This window comes from Aquila chrysaetos, chromosome 9 (genome assembly GCF_900496995.4).
Source record: "Aquila chrysaetos chrysaetos chromosome 9, bAquChr1.4, whole genome shotgun sequence".
NCBI classification, from domain to species: Eukaryota; Metazoa; Chordata; class Aves; order Accipitriformes; family Accipitridae; genus Aquila; species Aquila chrysaetos.
This window is the reverse complement of record NC_044012.1, coordinates 254,390-275,109: the sequence shown is the minus strand read 5'-3', so window position 1 is coordinate 275,109 and position 20,720 is coordinate 254,390. Positions and strand designations below refer to the sequence as shown.

The window sequence follows — 20,720 nt, the reverse complement described above, 5'->3', positions numbered from 1 at the left end:
GAACACCACACACACCCCCACGGACGGGGGAGGGGAGAACCCCCCCAGAGCCCCAGGCACCCCCCCCCAGGGGAAGGCCTGCACGGACCCCACCGGCTGCACCCCCACCCAGGGGCCAGCGCACGCACACGCTTGCCCCCCCGCACAGACACACGCGTGCACGCCCCCGCAGCACTGTGCACAGACAGACGGAGCCCACAGCCAGGTGTGGGGCAGTTTTATTCCCCCACAGACCCCCCCTCAGCCGGCCGCCACCGTCTCCTTGACCCAGGCCAGGACACGCTGCACGTCCACGTATACGCCGTACTTGGAGACGGTGCAGGTCTTGTCGTAGCTGAGGATGCCGGCCACGTACCAGGTGTTGTCATCGGGGTCCTGCACGGCAAAGGCGCCGCCGGCATCCCCGTAGCACGTATCCTCCCGCAGCTCGCTCATGCCCACACAGAAGGTGTCATTGCTAAGGATAGGCTGGACCCAGTAGGACTCATTCCGCGCCTCGTAGTACTCCCTGCACCTCTCGCCCTCTGCCACCGGCAGCATCACATACTTCAGCATGTCGGGAAAGGCAAAGGTGGCCCCGCGGCCCCAGCCCGAGACATAACCCACCCGCCCCGGGCGCACGTAATCCTTCTGGGGCAGGCAGATGGGCATCACCTCCTCCCCGAGGAGCACCTTCTGCTTGAGCTTCAGCAGGGCCAGATCCACAGTCTCTGGGTAGCCGGGGTGCAGCACCACACGCTCAATGCCCGAGGCAGGCTCCTTCTGGCTGCCCAGGAAGAGCTGCAGTGTAGGGGCGATCTCCTCCGGCTTGGTGTTCTCGCTGTGGTTCAGGTAGACGTTCCTGCCCGTGGTCAGCAGCCACTGGTCACCAATGAGCGTGGCCCCCACGGTGAGGTTGTGGCGGGTCACCAGCCGGCCCTGCCAAGGGAAGCTGCCCTTCCCGGCCAGCAGGCCGCCGATGATACGCTGCATCTGCCTGGGGGGGTTCTTTGGCTTCCCGCACACTGCGTAGGGCAGAGCAGAGCCCCGGTGAGCCCTCTGAGGCCAGCAGGCACTGGATGTCTCCTGGCCCGGGGCAGCCCCAGGGAGCAGCGCTGAAGATGGGGGTTGCGAGCAGCCCCTGCAGCCCTTTGGCTGCCCAGACTGACCGCTCACAGCCCTCCATGCGCCCTGCCCCTCGCAGCCCCAGCCCCTGCTGTTCTGCTCTCACCTGGCTCACAGACAGGCACCTCCTTGCCAGCTTCAGGGCTCACCCACTCATGATCCTCGTCACACTTGTACGTGCCTTTGGAGGGAAACTGGAGTCAGCACCCCTGCCCTGCGAGGGAGGGGAAGGGCCCCGCAGCCAGGGAGGCACAGGCGTACTTGTACTTCCCCAGGGCTTGGGTGAGCAGGGGTAGCTAGTTGTACCCCCAAGGAAGGTGGGGGGTGGGCTGCATCATCTGGCATTGGGGCAGCCCCATGCATCCCCTGGAGCCGGGGACAAGCCCCATCCCTGGGTGCTGCGCCCATGCCACCTGCCTCACCGTCACCAGAGCTGCGCAGCTGGTAGTACGGGTCACAGCGGTACTTGATCAGGTGCTCCACGTAGCCATGTTCAATCTCCGCAGGCTTTGCACAGCTCCAGTCTGCAGGCAGAGGATGCTCAGCTGGCCCAGAGGACTCAGCCCAGGACATCACCCCCGCCTCTGGCAGGTCCCTCCCCACTCCTGTCTTCCCTGCCCCACGCCTGCTCCCTGCCAAGCTGCCCCTGGCTTTGTTCGAGCCCCAGTGCTCCCACCCTTGCCCTGGAAGGTACCAGTGGCGGTTGCAGTCTCCAGCACGGTCCAGGCCAGGCCAGCAATCAGCAGCACTGCAGGCCTGCAGGGAAGAGAGGGCACACTCAGCAGAGGGCCCCTACCCCCTGCTCCCAGTCTGCGGGCTCCACCAGGACCACTGCCCTGGCCAGGCTCATGCCCTGTCCCTGGGGGCTGCCTCCCCCAGAGGGCAGAGGGCTGACCCCACACCCCCGGGGCTGCCCATCGGACACAGCCTGGAGAAGTTGCCTGGGCCAGACCCGGACCCTGCTGCTGTGGAGGACAAGGCTACAGTGTTGGGACCCGGAGCGCTTCCTGGCCCAACATGGGTCCTGCCACAGCTCACAGCAGGGCCAGGTCCTCAGCCAGGCAAGCAGGACACACACATCGACATCGCTCACCCCATGCTCATAGCTCCCTCTCTTCGCAGCAGCCTCCTTCTGCAGGTTGATGCTGTTCAGGGCTCCCTCCTCACCCCTTTTATGGCCACCTCCCTTGCCCTGGGCAGCCCCTGTGCTCCAGACCTCCTGACCCTGCTGTATGTAGCCAGCACCTTTCCCAGCAGGAGGAGCACAGAAAGCCCCACCTGGCTCACAGCTGGCCTGGCAGAGGCGCCGGGAGAGCCTGCCAACCGCCCATGGGAAGCCAGCGTGCCAGGAGTTTCTGGGATTTTGCAGCTACAAATATGCAGGGAGGGATCTGGCTGCAGACACTGGTGCCCTGGTGCTGCAACACCAGCTGAGGTTCACAGAAAGCAGAGCCAGCCCCTGCCCCCTGCAAAACTGCCCTGTACCACCGCCTAGAGCAGTCCCTGTGGCGGCACCCGGCAGCCCCACAGGGCCCGGGCAGCCGTCCCTCTGCCAGCAGGCGAAGCCGGGGCACAGGAGCCAAGTCCCATCCCATCCTGTGCCTGGCTCTATCTGTAGCCAGGGCACGCCCTGCCAGCCACCCCACAAAGCTGGGGCACAGCAGGGCTCGGCACTGCCAGCGCTCTGGGCAGCACCAGCACGGCTGGCCGAGGGGTGCAGCCCATCCCATGCCCGCTCGCTGCAGGCTCCAATGGACTTCGGCCAAACCAACCTCTTCCCACAAGTACCCACCCTTTCCCGCCCCGACGGGCTCCAGCCCCACGTCCCGGCAGCCCCTGGCCCCTCGGGTGCAGGTTGTTTGTCAGCAGAGGCAAGGGCCCAGCCCAGCCTTACGGGAACTCGTAGCAGCAATCGCTGGCCAGTGCCCAGCTGGATGTGGCTGGCGAGCAGCAAGGGTGCGGGGCAGAGCACATCAGCCTGCTCCTACGAGCTGAGTCTGCTTCCAGCAGGAGCACAACCAAGGGGCAGCACGGAAAGGAAGGGACAGGCACCCACCCTCTTACCTACCCCGGTGTGCCAGTGTTGAAGTGAGGCCACCCCAAAACCATATGGAGCATGTGAGGGCCAGCCCCAGCCCTGAGCCATTGAAGCCTGGCCTGCCGGGGGTCTCACCAGCGAGCCTCTTGCCAGTCCTTCAGGCTCAGGAGGGACATCTGTGTCTGATCCCAGGTGCTCCAGAAGGTGGCCTTCCTATCCTGTACAAACTTCTTCCCATCTCATGGGGCGCCTGTGCCCCTAAACAGTGCAGGGCTTGACATCTGTGGCCCAGCACCAGTCATACTCATGCAACCACACTTGAAACACAGAAGGCTAGAGTCCAGCACAGGATGCATCGGGGCTTGACAGCTCCGATCCATGAACCACGTCAGCACTTAGAAAGGTGCTGTGGCATCTGACGATAGCAGGCTTATATAGCACCATCCCACTGTAGCAGGCTTATCCCTCCACAGGAGACTGCCACGTCCTGGCAGGGGTAAAAAAGCAACACACGACTGTGCCTTGGTACCCACTCAGCAGCCTCAAGGTTAGCTCGGACAAAGGGACTGCCTGCAGGAAGGTGGGGGAAGATGCCCCAGCCTGCTCGTGGGGCACGGACCACAGCTCACGCACTGGGCTATGGCAGCACAGGACCATGCCCGAGGCCAACGCTGCCAGCGACTGCCGTGGCAGTGCAAGGCACTGAATGTCTCCAAGCCACAGTCACGTATCAGCTGCAGAGCACAGACAAGAGTGCCGTGGGACAACGTGAAACTCAAGCTCGTGCTCCCACAGGCATGACGGCCACATTCAGACCAGGAGAGCGAGAGCCTCCCAGGCCCTCTCCAGAGAAAGCGCATGAAAACCTTGGCCGATGGACCAGGTCACATCCCTGTTAGAGCAGCAATAAGCACCACCTGCTTGAAGCAGAGAATCTAGGAAACGAAGAGGCTCGTACAGAGGGCTGCAGAAGCAGGGGAGCAGGCAGGTGACAGCCCTGACATGAGCTGAGGGCCACTGAGAGCAGGGTCAGCAGTCCCACTCCTCCTGTAAACAAGTTTGTTGAAGTGCTGTGATGCAATCCTGCTCTGCAGGGTGGATTGCAAGAGGCTGCAGAGGGAACACTGTGTCCAGGTCAAGTTGTGTTGCTCAAGAAAAGCCTGAGATGACCGCAGGGAGTCCAGGGTAAAGTGGCAGTCAACACCAGAGGCCCCAAAAACAAATCTGACAGCCTCCAGAAGTGTGAATGAACAGGGCTTTCCCATAATAAGTGACAGGGCATAACCGCAGCTGTCTCCAAACATCTGCATACCAGCAGCAAAGGGAGGAAACAGCGCCCAGCACCTTGCAAGGGCCCAGGCTCAGGCAGAGGTCTCTGCAAGGGGAGCCCTGGTGAGCTTTGCATGGACCCATCCCAGAGCCCAGCTACCCTGCGGTTTCTACCACCAGGAAAAGATGCACTGACCAGTAACAACATAAAGAGACCTGATCCCGCTCGGCTGAGGAGAGTCGGGCTGCGTCCCTCCGACTCAAGAGGTGTCCTCCCCAAAGCAGCACACAGGACCAGGTGAGCCAAACATTTATTGACACTCAGGCAGGACCCAGGACCTGCAGGTTTGTTACAGGATCACATGCGGAGAAGGCAGGAGGGCAGACCCTCCTGCAGAGGCTGCGGTGCAGGAGGACCGAGCGCCAGCCAGAGCAGGCAGCATGGGCTGTGGCATCCCCGGCAGAAGGGACACCCAATATGCTGCTTGGCCCACGGCTCTGGGCAGTAACACCAGGGAAGGTGTGCTCTCCATGGGGCAGCGCTGCAGCAGGAGGCAGGGCACAGAACTGCAGGGCTGTCCCCTCAGGGGCCTTCCTCGCCACCCAGCAGAGCCTTGAGCCTTACCCAGTGCTGGTTTCTGCTGGGGACCCCAACCGACAGGAAAGCCAAAATACAGCCCTGGACAGCGGCACCAGTGTGGAGGCCCCCTCCCCTGCTCCCCACCAGTGCAGCCCCAGCTTCAGCCATCACTGACCCTTCTCAGGGGCTTGGACCAGGACCTCAGCTCAGTCCCAGCCTGCCCAGCACTGGAAGCATCAGACCTGTCCCTGCTTGGCCACGGCTCCTCCCGGCTAGACGTTGGTTCTGTGGCACGTCAGCACCGGTGATCTGCTCCAACTGCCTCCATGACGTTCTTGAACCCCTGCTCCCTAACCAGGGACAGCATGTGACGGCTGGGCTGGCCTGGCACTGCGGCTCAGCCCCGCAGTACCACTGCTCATGCACCAGCATGTGGCTGCCCAGGGGCTCCCTGGGCCCAGGGGCTCCCTGGGGAGGCGCCCAGCCCCTCACTCACCTCAGCAGCTCCTCTAATTCCTGCTTCACCATCCCCACCACCAGCGGTCCATGGTACACAAGCGCCGTGTACATCTGCACAAGCGAGGCTCCAGCGCGGATCTTCTCCAGGGCATCGCGCCCACTGCTCACCCCACCCACCCCAATGATGGGCACCCGGCCTGTGGGTAGACGCAGGGTCAGGACAGCACTGGCGACGCCAGCACGCACCCCCAAGCACTGCTCTGCCCCTACCTCGGGTGAGGGAGTACATCTCCCTGATGGTCTGCGTGGAGAGCTCGCGCAGGGGCTTCCCACTGAGGCCCCCAGGCTCTGTGCACTGCCTGCTCCGGAGGCTGCTGGGGCGGCTCACGGTGGTGTTGCTGACAATCAGCCCGTCCACACCTAGCTGAGGGGGGCAGCAGCATGAGGACACAGCTGCCACGAGCAGCCCCCCGCTCTCATCCCCCAGGCTGCCAGGCCCGGCTCCCCCTGGCAAGTGCCCCAGCAACGTGCCCGGGGACAAAGCAGCTGCCCTTCACTGCCTGGACCATCCCCAAGGTCTGGGTGATGCACACAGGCCCTCGCAGACTCAGAGCTACCCAGGACACCATCCCTATGGCAGCCAGAGAGCTGCAGGTCTGCCTGTCCCTTCAGAGAGGTGACTTGCCAGGAGCACCATGGTCTTGCCCCTATGCTGTGCAAGGTGAGGCAGGAGGCACACCAGCCCAGCTCCTCGCCAGTCTCCCCTTCCCACCTCCTCACCTCGCAGACAACACTAGCAATGTCCTGCTTGTTCTGCGCAGTGAGGTCAGGGGCAATCTTCACCAGCACGGCTGGCTTGCGCTTGCAGGGCAGCATGTCCCTCTCCACCAGCACCTGCAGGGGGATGCATGGGGGAACAGAGCAGCGCGTGGTGGGGGAACACCTCCTGCCCCGGACCGGGGAGACACCTGCAACCATCGCCACAAGGCAGCACAGGGACAGGCCCCGCTCTCCCTACATGGCGCTGCCAACGGGACAGACATGCTACAGCACAGGGCCTGGGGCACAGGACCTGCACAGGACCACAGCGACTCCCGATGCCACGGGGTGGGTGACTCGCTGCCCCCTTGCAGGAGCAGAGCAGAGCACAACGCCTCATTGCTCACGTGCCCTTTGCTGGAGTACAGTGGCCTGGTGAACCCCACGCCAGCAGCTGATCAAGGGGCATCTCGGTGGCTCTGCCCACCACTCCAGGGAGCCACCACGCTCCTCCCTGTGCTGGGGCAAACCCACCAGCTGGAGCAGAGCAGGCGCTGCTGGGGGATGGGATGCATCCAGTGCTGCAGCTGTAGTCTGGGCTGGCTGTGAGGGTCACCCACCTTGGTCAGCAGGTCCCGCAGCTCAGTCTTGCCCTGCAGGTCCCGCAGCCCTGGGGTGTTTGGGCTGGACACATTCACAACCAGGTAGTCAGCCAAAGGGCCCAGCATCCGGACCCCAGCCACGTAGTCAGCTGCAGCATCAGTAGAGCTCTTGTTCTTGCCCAGGTTGACTCCAAGGGGCATCCCCGCTGGAACACAGACACAGCTGAACCAGGGCAGCAGGGCCAACCACCACCCAAGGGACCAGAGCACCTGACAAGGGAGGCCCCAGGACCAGCTAAATGAAGATGGAGATATGCAGCCCACATGTTTCACAGGGGAGGGCCTGGGACTGTTCTGCAGCCACAGGAGCACCACCGCAGTTGCCCTGGTCAGCACCTCCCAGCACCGCAGCCTCCAGCCTGGCCACCCAGCAGAGGCTGCCCTCGGAAACTGCCCAGCTGGGGCACTATTGGCTTTGGCTAGTCTCAGCAGACACGTCCTGCCCAAAGCAGCAAGCGGAGCCCTTATCACAGAGAAAATAGCGGGAGAAAGGTGCCTGGTCACAGTCCCAAGGGGAAGAGGCTACAGCCCCAAGAGGGTTCCTGCTGTCCAATTGCACCTCATTCCAGCCAGGGCCCTCCCATGCCTGGAGGTTAGCGTTACACACCTTTACTGGCCTACAGCTACCCAGGAGACCCCCAAACCCACCCTGCAGACCCCAAGAGCAAAGGCTTATAAGCTTGTCTCACCACTAGTGAGCCTGAGCTGTGTCTCCTGGCGGGCCCGCAGCCTCCGCTCCACTGCGACATGGCCGTGGCTATTGAACCCATACCTGCACCAGAACAGACAACTTCAGGGCTTGTGGACACAAGCCCTGAGCAGGACCCAGGAGAAACACGAGGGAGACGTATGGTATCTGCAGCTCCGCTTAGCACATCCAACCCAAGAGCACGGACCACAGAGCTGGGACCACCCAAATAAAGGTGCTCCCTCTGGGTGGACAGCCTGTGGGACACCACAGAGCAGCCACCCTCAGATCCCACCTGTTAATGACCGCCTCGTCCTCTGCCAGCCGGAAGACCCTGGGTCTGGGGTTCCCCTCCTGGGGCTCGGGTGTGACAGTCCCTACTTCCACAAAGCCAAAACCCATCTTGTACAGCCCATCCACAGCCTCGCCATGCTTGTCGAAGCCAGCCGCCAGGCCCACCGGGTTGCGGAACCGCTGCCCGAGGACTCGCACCTCCTGCGGGGCAGGGGCTGGGTCAGACACGGGCAGCTGGGAGGGCCAGAGCCCACGACACCAGGAGCCACAGCCAGGGCCTCGCTCCGGCCCCCCCAGAAGCAGCCCCGGCCCCCTCCCCTCCATTCCCTCTGCCCCACAGGGTGCCCTCATTGGGTGCCTGCCCCGGGGGACCCACGGCTCCTGCCGGGACCATCTCCTGGACCCGGGGCTGCCCTGGGAGCCCTGCTGGGCACCTCCGCTGGCTGCCAGAGCTCATCGCCCCCCCCGCGGACTGCCACAGCCCCCCCCCCACCCCGGGACCCGCCGGGCCCTACGATGCCCCCACCGCCCCCCACGCCCTTGCCGCCCCCTCCGGCCACACACCCTCTCCCTCGCCCCGGTCACTGAACCACCCCCTCGGCCACCCCAGCCCCGGCCTCCCCCCGCCACAGAACCGCACCAGCACGGGGCCGTCGGGACGGGCGGGTGGCAGCAGCCCGAGGGCGGCGGCGCGCAGGGCCAGGCCGTGGGCGGCCTCGGGGGGGAGGACGCGGAGCGCGGGCATCGCCGCCGCGTAGAGCCGCTCGTCGCCCGCCGCCAGCGCCGAGCCCAGCAGCAGCCCGCAGCCTCCCAGAGCCGCCGCCAGCGCCCGCAGCCGCCCCTGCGGGAGGCCGTCAGCAGCGAGACCGCCCTGCCCGCCCCCCGTACCGGCACCCCGCCCCGGAACGGCAGCCCGCCCGCCGCCGTACCCGTACCGGCACCCCGCCCGCCGCCGTACCCGTACCGGCACCCCGCCCCGGCACTGCACCCCGCCCCCCGTACCCCGCCCGCCCCCGCTACCGCCCCCGGCACCCCGCCCCGCCTGCATCCCATACCGGTCCCCCTCCTCATCCCACGCCGCCCCAGCACCGCCCCCATCCCTTCCCGTCCCCCGCCCCAGCACTGCCTGCTCCAGCCCTAGCCGCTCCCGACCAAGCCCGAGCCCCTGGGGACCCCGTCAGCACGCCCCGCTCGGCCGGCTCCCGGGTCCCCGGTCCCGTGTCCCGGCTCCCGGGTCTCGTGTCCCGGTTCCTCCCGCCGCCCCCAGGACCCCCGACCGCCGCAGGGCCCGCCGGCCGCTCACGCGCAGCGGCGCCGCCATCTGCTCAGCCCGACACGTGGCGGGACGCTTCCTGGAGCTCGCCCCGATGATTGGCGGGAGGCCGGGCTCTCCCAGCCAATAGGGGCGCAGCAGGACTCGGGGCGGGCGGCCGGATCGCGGGACGAACGGCAGGGGAGGGACCCCCGCGGGGGCGGGACCAGGAGCGAGACCGCCCCAGCCCCGCCCCCGGGCGGCCACGGGGAGGAGCCCGAGCGGGACCCCGCCCCTGGGCGGCCCCGGCCCCGCCCCGCGCAGGCTCACGCCCGTCAGCCTCTCGGGCTCCGGGGTTTTAGGGACCGGGGCCCAGCCCCAACCGGGCGCCTGCGGCAGAGGGTCCCGTCGCTGTGCGACCCCCACGTGAAAGCATCCCACGACTCACAGCAGCTCACAAGCCTAGACTTTATTAGGAACCAACCCGTAAGATACAAATCAGCCAAAAACTCCAAAGAAAAGTTGTGTGAAAGGGTTATATACAGGTACATCACAGAGGAGAGTGCAGGTCACCTCCGGCAGCACCCCCGCTCCCTGCACACAGCGGCAGCACCGGCTGCAGCGCTCAGGCCAGGCGTCTCCCATCCCCTTGCTCAGGGGTAAGCAAAGTTGCTGCCACATATCCCATCAGAGTCCCTTGACCTCAGCTCTCCATGCACGTTGGTGCCCAGTGAGATAGCAGCTGGTGAAGCCAGTGTGGCTCTGCCAGCCCTCTGCCCAGCCACCTTGCCCTCCCGGTGGGCTCAGGTGGAACACACCACCCAAGAGGAAACTGTACGGTGCCACCCTCCTGTGAGCCGGGAACAGAGCCCCACACTGAGAAGCCAGCAAAGGCCACGGAGGCTCCCCGAGAGCCCAGAGAGGACATCGGGCAAACTGCAAGCAGACAGGGCTGGAGCCAGGGAGATGGCAGAAGTGCCAGCATACTGCACAGCCTCAAGGGCAATGCCACGTCTCCTCATGACTGTATTCCCTGCCCCAATTAGTTAGAAGTCTTACCAAAGGGACTTAATCACCCTTACCGTACAGGCCATAGAGCAGGGAGGGGCAGCTTGTGGATGGTGCTGCCCTTGAGACCATCAGGGGAGAGGAGAAAGCCCCGTCCTGTTCCAGCCTTCACCTCTCTTCTCTGTGGGAGGGGGCACAGAGCCACTGTGGAGGCAGCCAGGAATGGCACCCAGAACACCAAGTACAGCTTTCCTGTAGAGCTACCCAGACCGACAGGGCTCTTCCCTGCTCCAGTCTCACAAGATTCCCCACAGTTCAGCTCCTGGAGCAACAAAGATCGGGAAAGTGGCACCACCTGGTTTAAGTACAGCAGGAAGAGAGCTCAAAAAGAAGAGCGCATTCATTTGAGGTTAATACAGGAAACCAGTTTCAAGGGGAGTCTGTCTCAGAGAGAAGCAGCTGTCACAGCTCCTGCCCCCCATATTGGAGTTACAGCCCAGTCAGCTTTATGTTTTCTTCTTTAGCTCCTCAAATCTCCGAGAAAGATCATCAAAGTCAATGTCTTCAGAGGCAGAAGAGTTGGCGCCAGCAGATGCTGTCGGCAGTGTATCTGGCACGGATGGTAATTCAGGCAGCACAAAGTTATCAAAGGTATTAGGAGCTCCAGCTTTTGGTTTAGGAGAAGCTTCTGACTTGGGCCCAGGCCCTATTTAGAATAAGAGAAATACCATTTCACCTCATCATCATCACACTCTCACCACGCCAAAGAGAGCCACACAAAAGAAAGGTCATTCTACCAAAAAGGCAGTACACCAGTGTATTTTTCTGAACAGGACTCAGTGATCACGCACCTCCAACTGTGTGTAGACTCAATGGGGAAAAACACAACGTTTCAGGTTTATATGGCTGCAAGGGGCTGCTATCCTATGGCTGCAACAGACAGTAGAAGATCCCCCTCCACTGCCCACAGCCCAGCTGCCAGTGGGCTGAAGCTCCCACGTGCCTATACTGGCTGGACTGCATCACGGGGATTCAAAAATCCCTGTTTTCTCCATTCCAGCACCTCCTAAAGACACACGCAGGTATCACATGCTGTCACCCAGCTGTCAGTCTGAAGCATACAGCCAGATCCAGTGCACCCATAGGCCTACCTTCTTCAGCACGCACCACCAACACTCCCCAGAGGACTCCATTAGATCGTTAGAAATCCTTGCTGGAGCTGGCAAGCGTCCACTTACTCTAAAAACCCTCTCCACCCTTATCAAGTGCTAGAGATAACAAGTGCTTTCAAAACACACAGAACAGAATCACACTGTACAAGGCAGGAGAATTTTTTTATGATCCAATTATGATGCATGAAGCATCTCACAAGCCTTTAGGCAGATGGACCAGGGGATAACAGCTATCTCTACTACTCCTGCTCTGCTGTATGCAACCTCAACACTGACATCAATATAAACCTATCTACCCTCTTAGTGCTTACTTCTTTCATTCTGTTGCTGCAGAACAATATTATTTATGCCATGTAAAAATATATTATCACTTACAGCTGTTGCTTTCTCATTTCATCCTGCAATGCCCTATACTTGGTCTGATGAGGCAGCTTAAGCTGGAGACCCAGTACTGACTACAAAGTCAGACTCCAGTTCTTGAGCTTCCCAGTGGAAGTCTGGCTCCTCCCTGTTTTGAGAGGATACTCTCCATCTCCATCAGAGTCCTCTCCAAACTCAAATCCTGCTCTCAAGATCTGTCAAGATCTACATGTTGTTCCCTACATGGAAAGCTTCCTTCCAGGGACACTAGGATCCCAAGCTAACCACAGCCCCTAACCACCCTAGGTTTCCCAGACCTCTTGACATACTCACCAGCCACCGGCGCAGAAGCGTCCTTGTCAGCATTAGGCTCATCAATCTGAAAAAGACTCTAAGTTACTACAGCTCGCTCTCCTACCAGGCACAGAATCACACAGTTGTGTAGGCACTGCTAATGGGCAACAGCAGCCACACCCACGCAGAGCAATGCATACCCCACCCCTCCCCAAGAAGGCAGGCAACCCTGGCTTCCAGCACACTCAGAAGAATCTGCCTCTCTTCCCAAGAAAAGGAGGCAGTGCTTCGACTTTCCTCTCCCTCTCTTGTCAATCAAAGCTTCCCTGGCCATATTCTGGAACTGGATAAACAGAGCATATCCACTAGGAGATCTGAAATACTTATCAAGGGAGAAGACTGCCCTCTTCATCCATGTAATCACAGCTACTACTTCCTTTCATAAACAATAGATAGGTCCTTGTAACCAGCAGCAAGGTACTAAATGACCCCATCTCAGGTCTTGGTCCACTTGGGACAAAGGCCCACAGCATGGTCAGTTCTGCTGGTGTAACTCCTCATTCCCTGAGGGATGCAGTGACACCTATCCTCAACCAGCTAACAACTGCTGCATCTCCTGGACTCAAACGCTGCTGTGCAGCTAGTACAAGGTGTTAGAACACGCAGGTGCTTGGCAATGCTCATCCCTACACAGGAAACTACCAAAACTAGAAGCATGTCGCTGAAAGCAAAATGGGAGGCATGATCATGAACTGCAGCAACACACAAATAGACAAGCATGGAAAGAGAAGACTCCAGCCTCTCCTCCGTTGTCCCCAAGGACTGAGAAAAGTCTGAGAAAGGAAAAGTGTTTAAACATACATCATTTGGGTCAGCCAAAACCGTCATCCAGGCTAACTATGAATTAGTTCAAAAGCCGTAATTTAACAGACTGAAGGTGATAAACCCTTCACACTGCAAAAAACAGAATTTGTGGACTCTACTTGTTAAGCGTTTATCACCATTTTAGCACCACAGTAAAATAAATCTTGGCTTTCCTTTGCAGCCGCAACACACAGCTGAATAAGGAACTTCTCCTCACAAGTCATTCTCCCATCATATGCACTCAGTGATTCACCACACCCATAAGCAATGCCAAGCACCACCCCAAAAGCTCCAAAGGTTGACAGCAGTGTGCTTAATGAACATTTGCCTTTTCTGTGGCTACCACTGCACTCTTTGACGTTCCCTCTGCTGCCTACAACGGTGATTCAGCTCAGGCACTTACAGACTCATATGTTGGTGGGGCTGCTGGAATTGGTGGTGGATGGATGTTAGTGAAAGGCTGGTAGGTCCCCACTGGCAGGCCATTGAAGTTCTCCTGTACAGAGAGATTAGAGTCATGCACGAGACTACTTACCTGAGAGCGACCATGGGACACAATACACCTACAGCTGCTATGGGATTCAGAGAAAGTAGTAGTCTAAGATAAATGCAGGGAAGTATCCAACCTGATACAGTTTATACTTACTAGGAAAAGATTCTCAAGTCAGGTGTAGTCACCTGCAGCAATCAGACCCAGCAAACAGGACTGTGGGTTATTCTAAAGAACCAGCATGACTAAACACTTCATCTTTCAAGGCATTAGAAGTACCAGGACAAAAAGGGTAATACCCTGCAATAAGCACACCTGAGCCATTTCTCCTGAGTGCAATATAACAAAACAGGAAGGAGGTCTCTGGCTCACTCGAGGCTTTGTATTACCCTTACTTGTAACACAACAGTGCTTCAAAGATCTAGACTTGGCACAAGTCATCAACGTATTTATGCCTGGGCCAACAGCTGGCTAATGATACTTGACCCAGATTTTCCACAAAAAACACTGCAGCATTGCTGGGACCATATTAAGATTCCAAACCATCCCACTGTTCTACCACTCTCCAGTCTACACAGACATCCTGTAAATGACTGAATTCAGAGAAGAGTGCTCTTTTCAGCTCCCACCTTCCACCCTCGCAACAAATCATATGCAAGAGCCATTGGCCTAGTCCCCTTCCCTTGCAGGTCTGAAGGCAGTGTGCTTCCACGTTTTTCTGTGCTGTTCCCACCCCACAAAACTCACCTGATTTCCTTGACTGAATCTTGGCACACTACCAGCCTACCAACTTCAAAGTGCAGCTCCAACCCCTGGCCAAAAGCCTGGCAGTCAGAAGACTGCTTCAGGAGTTAAGTCTGGACTCCTCTATTCTCTGAAGGCAAAGAGGGCTGGCTGGAGAACAGGCGTAAGAACCTCCACAGTCAAGAAACAACACGAAGCTTCAGCTGCACTGCCAACAGTTTCCATCCCATGCAGTCTTACACCAACACAATGGCCTTCTGACACATCAAGCTACCAGGTACAGACACTTCCCAGTCAGCAGGCATAGGGCTAAGCACCACAATCGGAGTCTTCCACAGAAAGAAGGAATGCTCAAAGCAAAGGCACTTACCGGTCCCTTTGGAGGTGGATAGGAGAAGGGCGGATTTGGCGTTGGCATGGGCATAGGCATCATCACTGGCATGGGTACTATTCCATCATGACCAACCAGTGGGGCTGTAAATCCACCACCTCCTCCCCCTCCATGGCCACCCTTCTTCACATCATCTGTGAATCCCACATCAATTAGATCTGCCTCTCCACCTGCAGGGGCTTCAGCCTGGAGAGGGGGGAAGAATTCTGCTCATCAACACATCTCTATTCTGATCACAGCCCTCTGAAGAGCACTAGATGCAGCATTTGTCACTGGACAAGATGGGACAACACAACAAGGACACAACACAACAAGGACAGAACAGACAGCAGCTACACAGTGATATTAATGGGAATCAAAGGCAACCTGACTACAGCATGACTAACTACAGCCACATGCCATAGGGCTGTGGGAAGGAGCAGGGATCGTGCTATGCTAGGGCTGTCTACAAGTTACCAAAGCACAAGTACCACCCAGTTTGCTGCAATGCCACAGCCCTGTGCTCTGAAAGCCTGCACAGCACTAACAGGACATTTCAGCCACTGGAACACAGAAGGGAGCTCCAGACTTGCAGGTGCCTCACTCACCATCACCACTGAGTCAGGCTCATAGGGCACATTGTAGTTCTTGGCAATCTCGATGAGGTATCGCTCCACCAGAATCTTGGGCGGTGCCTCCACGCTCAGCTTGTGCATCAGCTGGAACACAAGGGTGCAGAAACACTCAGCGGGACCGGGGCAGTGCAGCACAGCAGAGCGCTATGCCAGCCAGGGCCACCTGCTGCAGGGAGCACAGTGCAGCCTTGGGGAGGCCCTTCCTCCCAGTACGCCACTGCTGCAGAGGACGCTGCTGGCAACCACAGGCCAGGGCTCCATGCACTCTGCTCCTCTCCATTCACAGCCAGCACAGCAGGGCCCCACCTGCCAGGGACCTCGGCACTATGCTCCCATGCTCCAATGCAGGCAGGCCCCTAGCAGCACAGCTGGCCCACCCTATCTGCAGTGAGCCACAGGCATCAGCCACTGGCCACAGGAAAAAGGGGCAGAAAGCCACAGCTGGCACCTCTGTTCTGCCAGCTCCAGCTGGCTGCAGCTGTTCCACCAGTTTATTACCCTGTCATTGACTGTCCCAATCTGGTTTGTCCGGCACAGCTTCCCATACTCCTTGCTGTACTTGGCACACAGCTGGTCAGCAACCTGCAGCAGGAAAGAAACTCTGGAAATGTGCACACCTTTGCTTTCCCCCACCACACACTGCACATCTGCTGTAGCCCCTAGAGCCGCCCACTCCCCTCTCCCCAGGTTGCCCTCATTTCTGCCACTGAGTGTCCCAGCTGAGCAGCCTTAGCCATCCCTGATGCTCCAGGGACACCTATAATGGGATTTCCATCGGCAGAGCCCATAAAAACACGTCCTCTGCCTTAAATGACAGAGAGTCCCAGACAAAGGCTTCCACCAGTTTCTGGCAGCATCACCCCCACCCTGCATATGTAACACTCCTCAAACAACCCTACTCACAATCTTCAACTCAGCCACTTCCGACTGGAGTCGTGGTGCAGCCCAAATCAGCGTAGACACTGCTTCTGCCAGGCCAGAGTCCAGCTCCCTAAGGACAACAGAAGACAATCCTATCTCCACACCAAGCACCTAGTCTTTGCTGCCCTCAGTCTGCTTAGCCTGAAAGTCCCCATCCTCCATGCTGGGCTCCAGAGTCTTCCCTGACTGGGGAAGAAAAGGTCTCTGGAGGCCCTAGGACACCGAGACAAACACAGGTGCCCTTCTGTACCCCAGGCCTGCTCCCAGCAGTACCCCTCCCTGAGCCCAGGGGGCCTGGACCCTCTCCCACAGCATACCCTCTAGGCCAGAGCTTACTTCATGGACTGAATCAAGCCAAAGCGGGCTAGCAGCAGATCGCAGTACAGCTCCAGGATCTCCATGGCCTCCACAAGGTAATCTTCACGGATGATGTGCTCCACACGAATCCTGGCACGCTCATCTTTTCCGGCTGCCAGATAATCTGCAATCTCCTTCCTTGCCTTCTGGGCCAACTCAGCTACAGCACATATCCCCAAGGCCAGTCACTGTGCTGGCAAGGGCTGCTGCCTCCATACCCACCCATAGTCCCCACCACACACAAAGCCATTACATGCTTTCCTCTCTCCTTCAACGAGCCTCTGCAGGGCAAGACACTCAGCCATGGCTTGGCAGAGCCCTTGTGTCTAGGTCCTACCACACTAACTCACAAGAGAAAGGAGAGTGGGCTTTTAGCTGCTAGAAACACTCCTACACCTTCAATTTCCCCACAGAGTCAATCAGAACCATGGATCTTATCTATGTCTGGGCAGGGCAGGACAGCACAAGTGGGGAGAGCCTCCCACAGCACCCAGGAAGTTCCCTGCTATGCTGTGAGCACACAAGGCCCGAGAAAGGCCCCCCAGGGGCCACACAAAATAGCATGTCCCTCCGCACCATGCACCCCATAGATTGCACCCCGATACCTGCCAGGAAGGTGGACAGAGGCCACGTTGTGGCCAGCCTGCTCCTCCAGGTACTTGTACACTGGGGCAGACTGCAAGGCCTAGGTCCCTCACGGAAGAGCAAAAGGCTACTCCATACTCAGCCCATGAAAGTACCCTGACTCCAGAAAAATCTCCTCAAGTCTCCTGAGCCCCAAAAGTATCTTGGGTCACACCTGCCCCCTCAAATACTCACTCTTCTTTTTCTCCAGCAGTTTGAGGCGATTGATGACAAGGCGCAGGTTGACTCGCAAGCGCTCAGCCTTGAACCCAGAGCCCAACATGATAAATGCTTTCTGTGGGAGAAGAGGGGAAGGTCATTGGAACCAAGAGCTGTTGGTCAGAAGGACACCAGTTACTGTTTTACTTGGCGGGAGGGAAAGCCAAAGAAATTCTCCAAACAAAGAGGCACAGGCCTGCTATTCCTGAATCTGGTTATTTACAAATGACCGGACCTACTCATGATTCCCTTTCCCACTTTACAACCGGGCTCCTAACCTGGGCCAACAGGGAATAGAAACTTCCTGGATATTCCCATTCTGTCAGACTGAATCTTGACCCCAGAAACAGATGTAAGATGATAAAAAGCTGGGGCTACTCCATAAATAGGAACAGGGTTAGAAAACATATCCTAAAACAAGAAGTTAAAGGCCTGGGTCTGTTTAACCTAGATAAGTGACACTAGCCACTGATGTGAATACCGCAGGACAGTAAAGTTTTAAGAATGTTAGACAAGCATCTGCCAGCAGCGGTCTAGGAAAACGTGATTGTGCCTCAATTCAGTAAGCTGAGCTTACTGAGGTGGTATTTTGAGGTTCTATTCGGTCCTAGATTTCTAAGACACCCAAGTGGAAAAAACCCTCAGATTTCCCAAAAACCAGCATAGCTACTAGAAGACATGCTTTCATTCCCTTACTTCGAAAGGTGAGGGAAGGAAACCAATGCCTCAAGATCCTGTCTGCAACAATTATCACACAGTCAAATCCTCTCTCTCTCTCTGTTACTTCATTGATAAAACCACATTTTTAAAGAAACATGAAAGTCAACTGCAAGAACCAAGCCAGCTTCTGTCCTATCAATATGCAAGTTGTAAAACAGCTGTATAATTAATCCAAGGACATAAAAACTAAGGTTGTAACAGTCCTGTCATCAGAAGGAAAAAGTTGCCATTCCATATTCCCCACACTCCTCCTGCTTACTGAACACATGCTCTGGCACTTCTCCAGTCTCTCATGAGCCAGTTCAACTCATTAGTCCCACAGAAAACTAACTCAGAAGACACTTTATTATGCCAAGAACTATTCATCAAAAAACGCTTCCTTAAGAGCTATCACATAGAAAGACCTTGGCTTGTACTGGAAGGACACATTGGTGCAGACTTTTGGATAGTGATAGCATTTTGCACATAACAAGTGGTTTACATAAGATTTATTACTATCTACAGTACATCCAGTTTATTTAATTGGTCTATTCAAGTTATTTCAATGATGCACAGAACCAACCAAGTTCAAAAAACATTGCTACAGAAATATATATGCATGTGTATTGGGTTTGTGTGACAAGGTTTTGGTAGTGGGGGTGGGCTACAGGGGTGGCTTCTGTAAGAAGCTGCTAGAAGCTTGCCCTACATCCGATGGAGCCAATGCCAGCCGGCTCCAAGATGGACCCGCTGCTGGCCAAGGCCGAGCCTATCGCTGACAGTGGTAGCACCTCTGGGAAAACATATTCAAGAAGGGGAAAAAAAAAAAAAAAAAAACAGGCAACAGAAACTGCAGCTGGAGAGAGGAGTGAGAATATGGGAGAGAAAAAACCCTGCAGACCCCAAGGTCAGTGAAGAAGGAGCAGGAGGAGGTGCTCCAGGCGCCAGAGCAGAGATTCCCCTGCAGCCCACGGTGAAGACCATGGTGAGGCAGGCTGTCCCCCTGCAGCCCATGGAGGTCCGTGGTGGAGCAGATATCCACCTGCAGCCCGGGGAGGACCCCATGCCAGAGCAGGGGGATGCCTGAAGGAGGCTGTGACCCCGTGGGAAGCCTGAGCAGGCTCCTGGCAGGACCTGTGGCCCCGTGGAGAGAGGAGCCCATGCTGGAGCAGGTTTGCTGGCAGGACTTGTGACCCCGCGGGGGACCCACGATGGAGCAGTCTGTGCCTGAAGAACTGCAGCCCATGGAAGGGACCCATGCTGGAGCAGTTCGTGAAGGACTGTCTCCCGTGGGAGGGACCCCATGCTGGAGCAGAAGAGTGAGGAGACCTCCCCCTGAGAAGGCAGGAACTGCAGAGACAATATGTGATGAACTGACCCCAACCCCCATCCCCCTGTGCCACTGGGGCAGAGGAGGTAGAGAATTTGGGATTGAAGCTGTGCCCAGGAAGAAGGGAGGGGTGGGGGGAAAGTGTTTTAAGATTTGGTTTTATTTCTCATTACCCTACTCTGGTTTGATTGGTAATAAATTAAGTTTATTTTCCCCAAGTCAAGTCTGTTTTGCCTATGATGGTAATTAGGGAGTAATCTCTCCCTGTTCTTATCTCGACTCATGAGCCTTTTTGTTATAGTTTCTCTCCCCTGTCCAGCTGAGGGGGTGAGTGACAGAGCTGCTTTGGTGGGCACCTGGCATCCAGCCAGGGTCAACCCACCACAGCATGATGTAAGTCTGATGCCATAAAAAGTAAGTTTTGCCCTTCTGTAACTGGAACATACTCCTACAACATTAAAATAACTTCACAGTACTGCAAGAAACAGTCTAAGCACAAGTTGCAACGTCTCCGTAGAAGTACCTATTAAATAACTATTCTGATTAACAACCTGTTTTAACAGATTAATTCAAAATACAGCCATTAAGTAGCAGCCGGTTCACCAGCCACTCTTTTGCAACGATCCTGCCGTCGTTCCAAAAAGTTTTGTTGCCCCCACTCTCCCGCATATGCCTCTCAGCCACGCTGCTGCAGGAAGACTGATCCAGTTTTTCCTTCTTTGCACCTTGCCTTCCCATCCCTTCCTGTAGACGGGCTGCTACTCTGACCAGACCGAAATTAACCTTTACTCGGACAGCAATTAGCCTGTTGCTGGAGCGGTTTCCAGGGGCATTAGCCAGCCGGCGAGACTCGCCCCATAGCTACCCAACGGCCAGGGCTAGTTCAGAGAAGTGCGCAGGCAGCGCAGGAGGTCCTGGGTTAACCGGCGCAGCTGCACGCCGACGGGCCTGAGGGGGAGAGATCCCTCTCCCTCTCCGCTGCCGTCCCCAGCAAGGCGGCGCCGAGGAAACGTTCCACCGCGCGGGCGGGGCAGGTCCCGGGCCTGCCCTCAGCCCCACCAGCCAGCACTTGGGGCAAGGCACCCACCTCACTACCAGCACCCTCTCGGCCACCGAGCGCGCCCTATCGCTCCCAGCTCAGCCGCCACAGCCCCACTCACCAGCCGCCCTTCCGCGCAGGCTTCAGACACTCAAAATGGCGGGCCTCCAGCCGCACCACCTCACCGCGTGCGGAGGGATCTACGGCGCCGGCACTCCCCACCCCTTACCCGGGGCACGACCGAGCTCGCTGCGGCAGCTACAGCGGCAAGGCCGCAATACATGCCGGCCGCAATACATGCCGGCCGCACCGGCGCGGCGGCGTCCCGGGAAAGAAGCGGCAGCAGCACAGGCGAGGAGTGCGGCGCCGAGGGACTAAATGACCCAGCGGAGGGATTCGACTGGCGCAAGTGCTCAGTGCCACTCCCGATAGGCGCCCGCCGGTACCCGCCCCCCGGCGCGGAGGTTCCGGCAGTACAGCGTTCCGGCT

The 20,720-nt window shown here is 58.0% G+C and overlaps 3 protein-coding genes across 4 annotated transcripts; all 3 read right to left on the bottom strand.

The window, feature by feature from the left end:
• Positions 1-202: 202 nt before the first annotated feature.
• On the bottom strand, positions 203-2,333 carry LOC115345814 (haptoglobin-like). Its single transcript, XM_030025257.2, has 5 exons — positions 2,198-2,333; positions 1,799-1,860; positions 1,527-1,628; positions 1,211-1,285; positions 203-1,004 (listed from the first exon to the last, which is right to left on the bottom strand). The coding sequence occupies exons 1-5, from the start codon at positions 2,206-2,208 to the stop codon at positions 241-243; spliced, it is 1,014 nt and encodes a 337-aa protein (XP_029881117.1). The 5' UTR covers positions 2,209-2,333; the 3' UTR covers positions 203-240.
• Positions 2,334-4,706: 2,373 nt separating this feature from the next.
• Positions 4,707-9,189, bottom strand: DHODH (dihydroorotate dehydrogenase (quinone)). The gene is made up of 9 exons (XM_030025255.2): positions 9,157-9,189; positions 8,494-8,694; positions 7,855-8,054; positions 7,561-7,643; positions 6,830-7,017; positions 6,231-6,344; positions 5,721-5,874; positions 5,488-5,647; positions 4,707-5,341 (listed from the first exon to the last, which is right to left on the bottom strand). The coding sequence occupies exons 1-9, from the start codon at positions 9,172-9,174 to the stop codon at positions 5,287-5,289; spliced, it is 1,173 nt and encodes a 390-aa protein (XP_029881115.1). The 5' UTR covers positions 9,175-9,189; the 3' UTR covers positions 4,707-5,286.
• Positions 9,190-9,559: 370 nt separating this feature from the next.
• On the bottom strand, positions 9,560-20,645 carry IST1 (IST1 factor associated with ESCRT-III). 2 transcript variants are annotated; one of them, XM_030026800.2, is made up of 10 exons: positions 20,353-20,645; positions 17,140-17,239; positions 16,300-16,480; positions 15,946-16,033; positions 15,541-15,624; positions 15,016-15,126; positions 14,408-14,614; positions 13,207-13,299; positions 11,979-12,024; positions 9,560-10,819 (listed from the first exon to the last, which is right to left on the bottom strand). In XM_030026800.2, exons 2-10 carry the CDS (start codon positions 17,225-17,227, stop codon positions 10,620-10,622), a joined length of 1,098 nt encoding a protein of 365 aa, XP_029882660.1. In that variant the 5' UTR covers positions 17,228-17,239; positions 20,353-20,645; the 3' UTR covers positions 9,560-10,619. The 2 variants fall into 2 exon arrangements, with proteins under 2 accessions (XP_029882660.1, XP_029882661.1); XM_030026801.2 differs by lacking the exon at positions 16,300-16,480 and having other exon boundaries at positions 20,353-20,644.
• Positions 20,646-20,720: the final 75 nt, after the last annotated feature.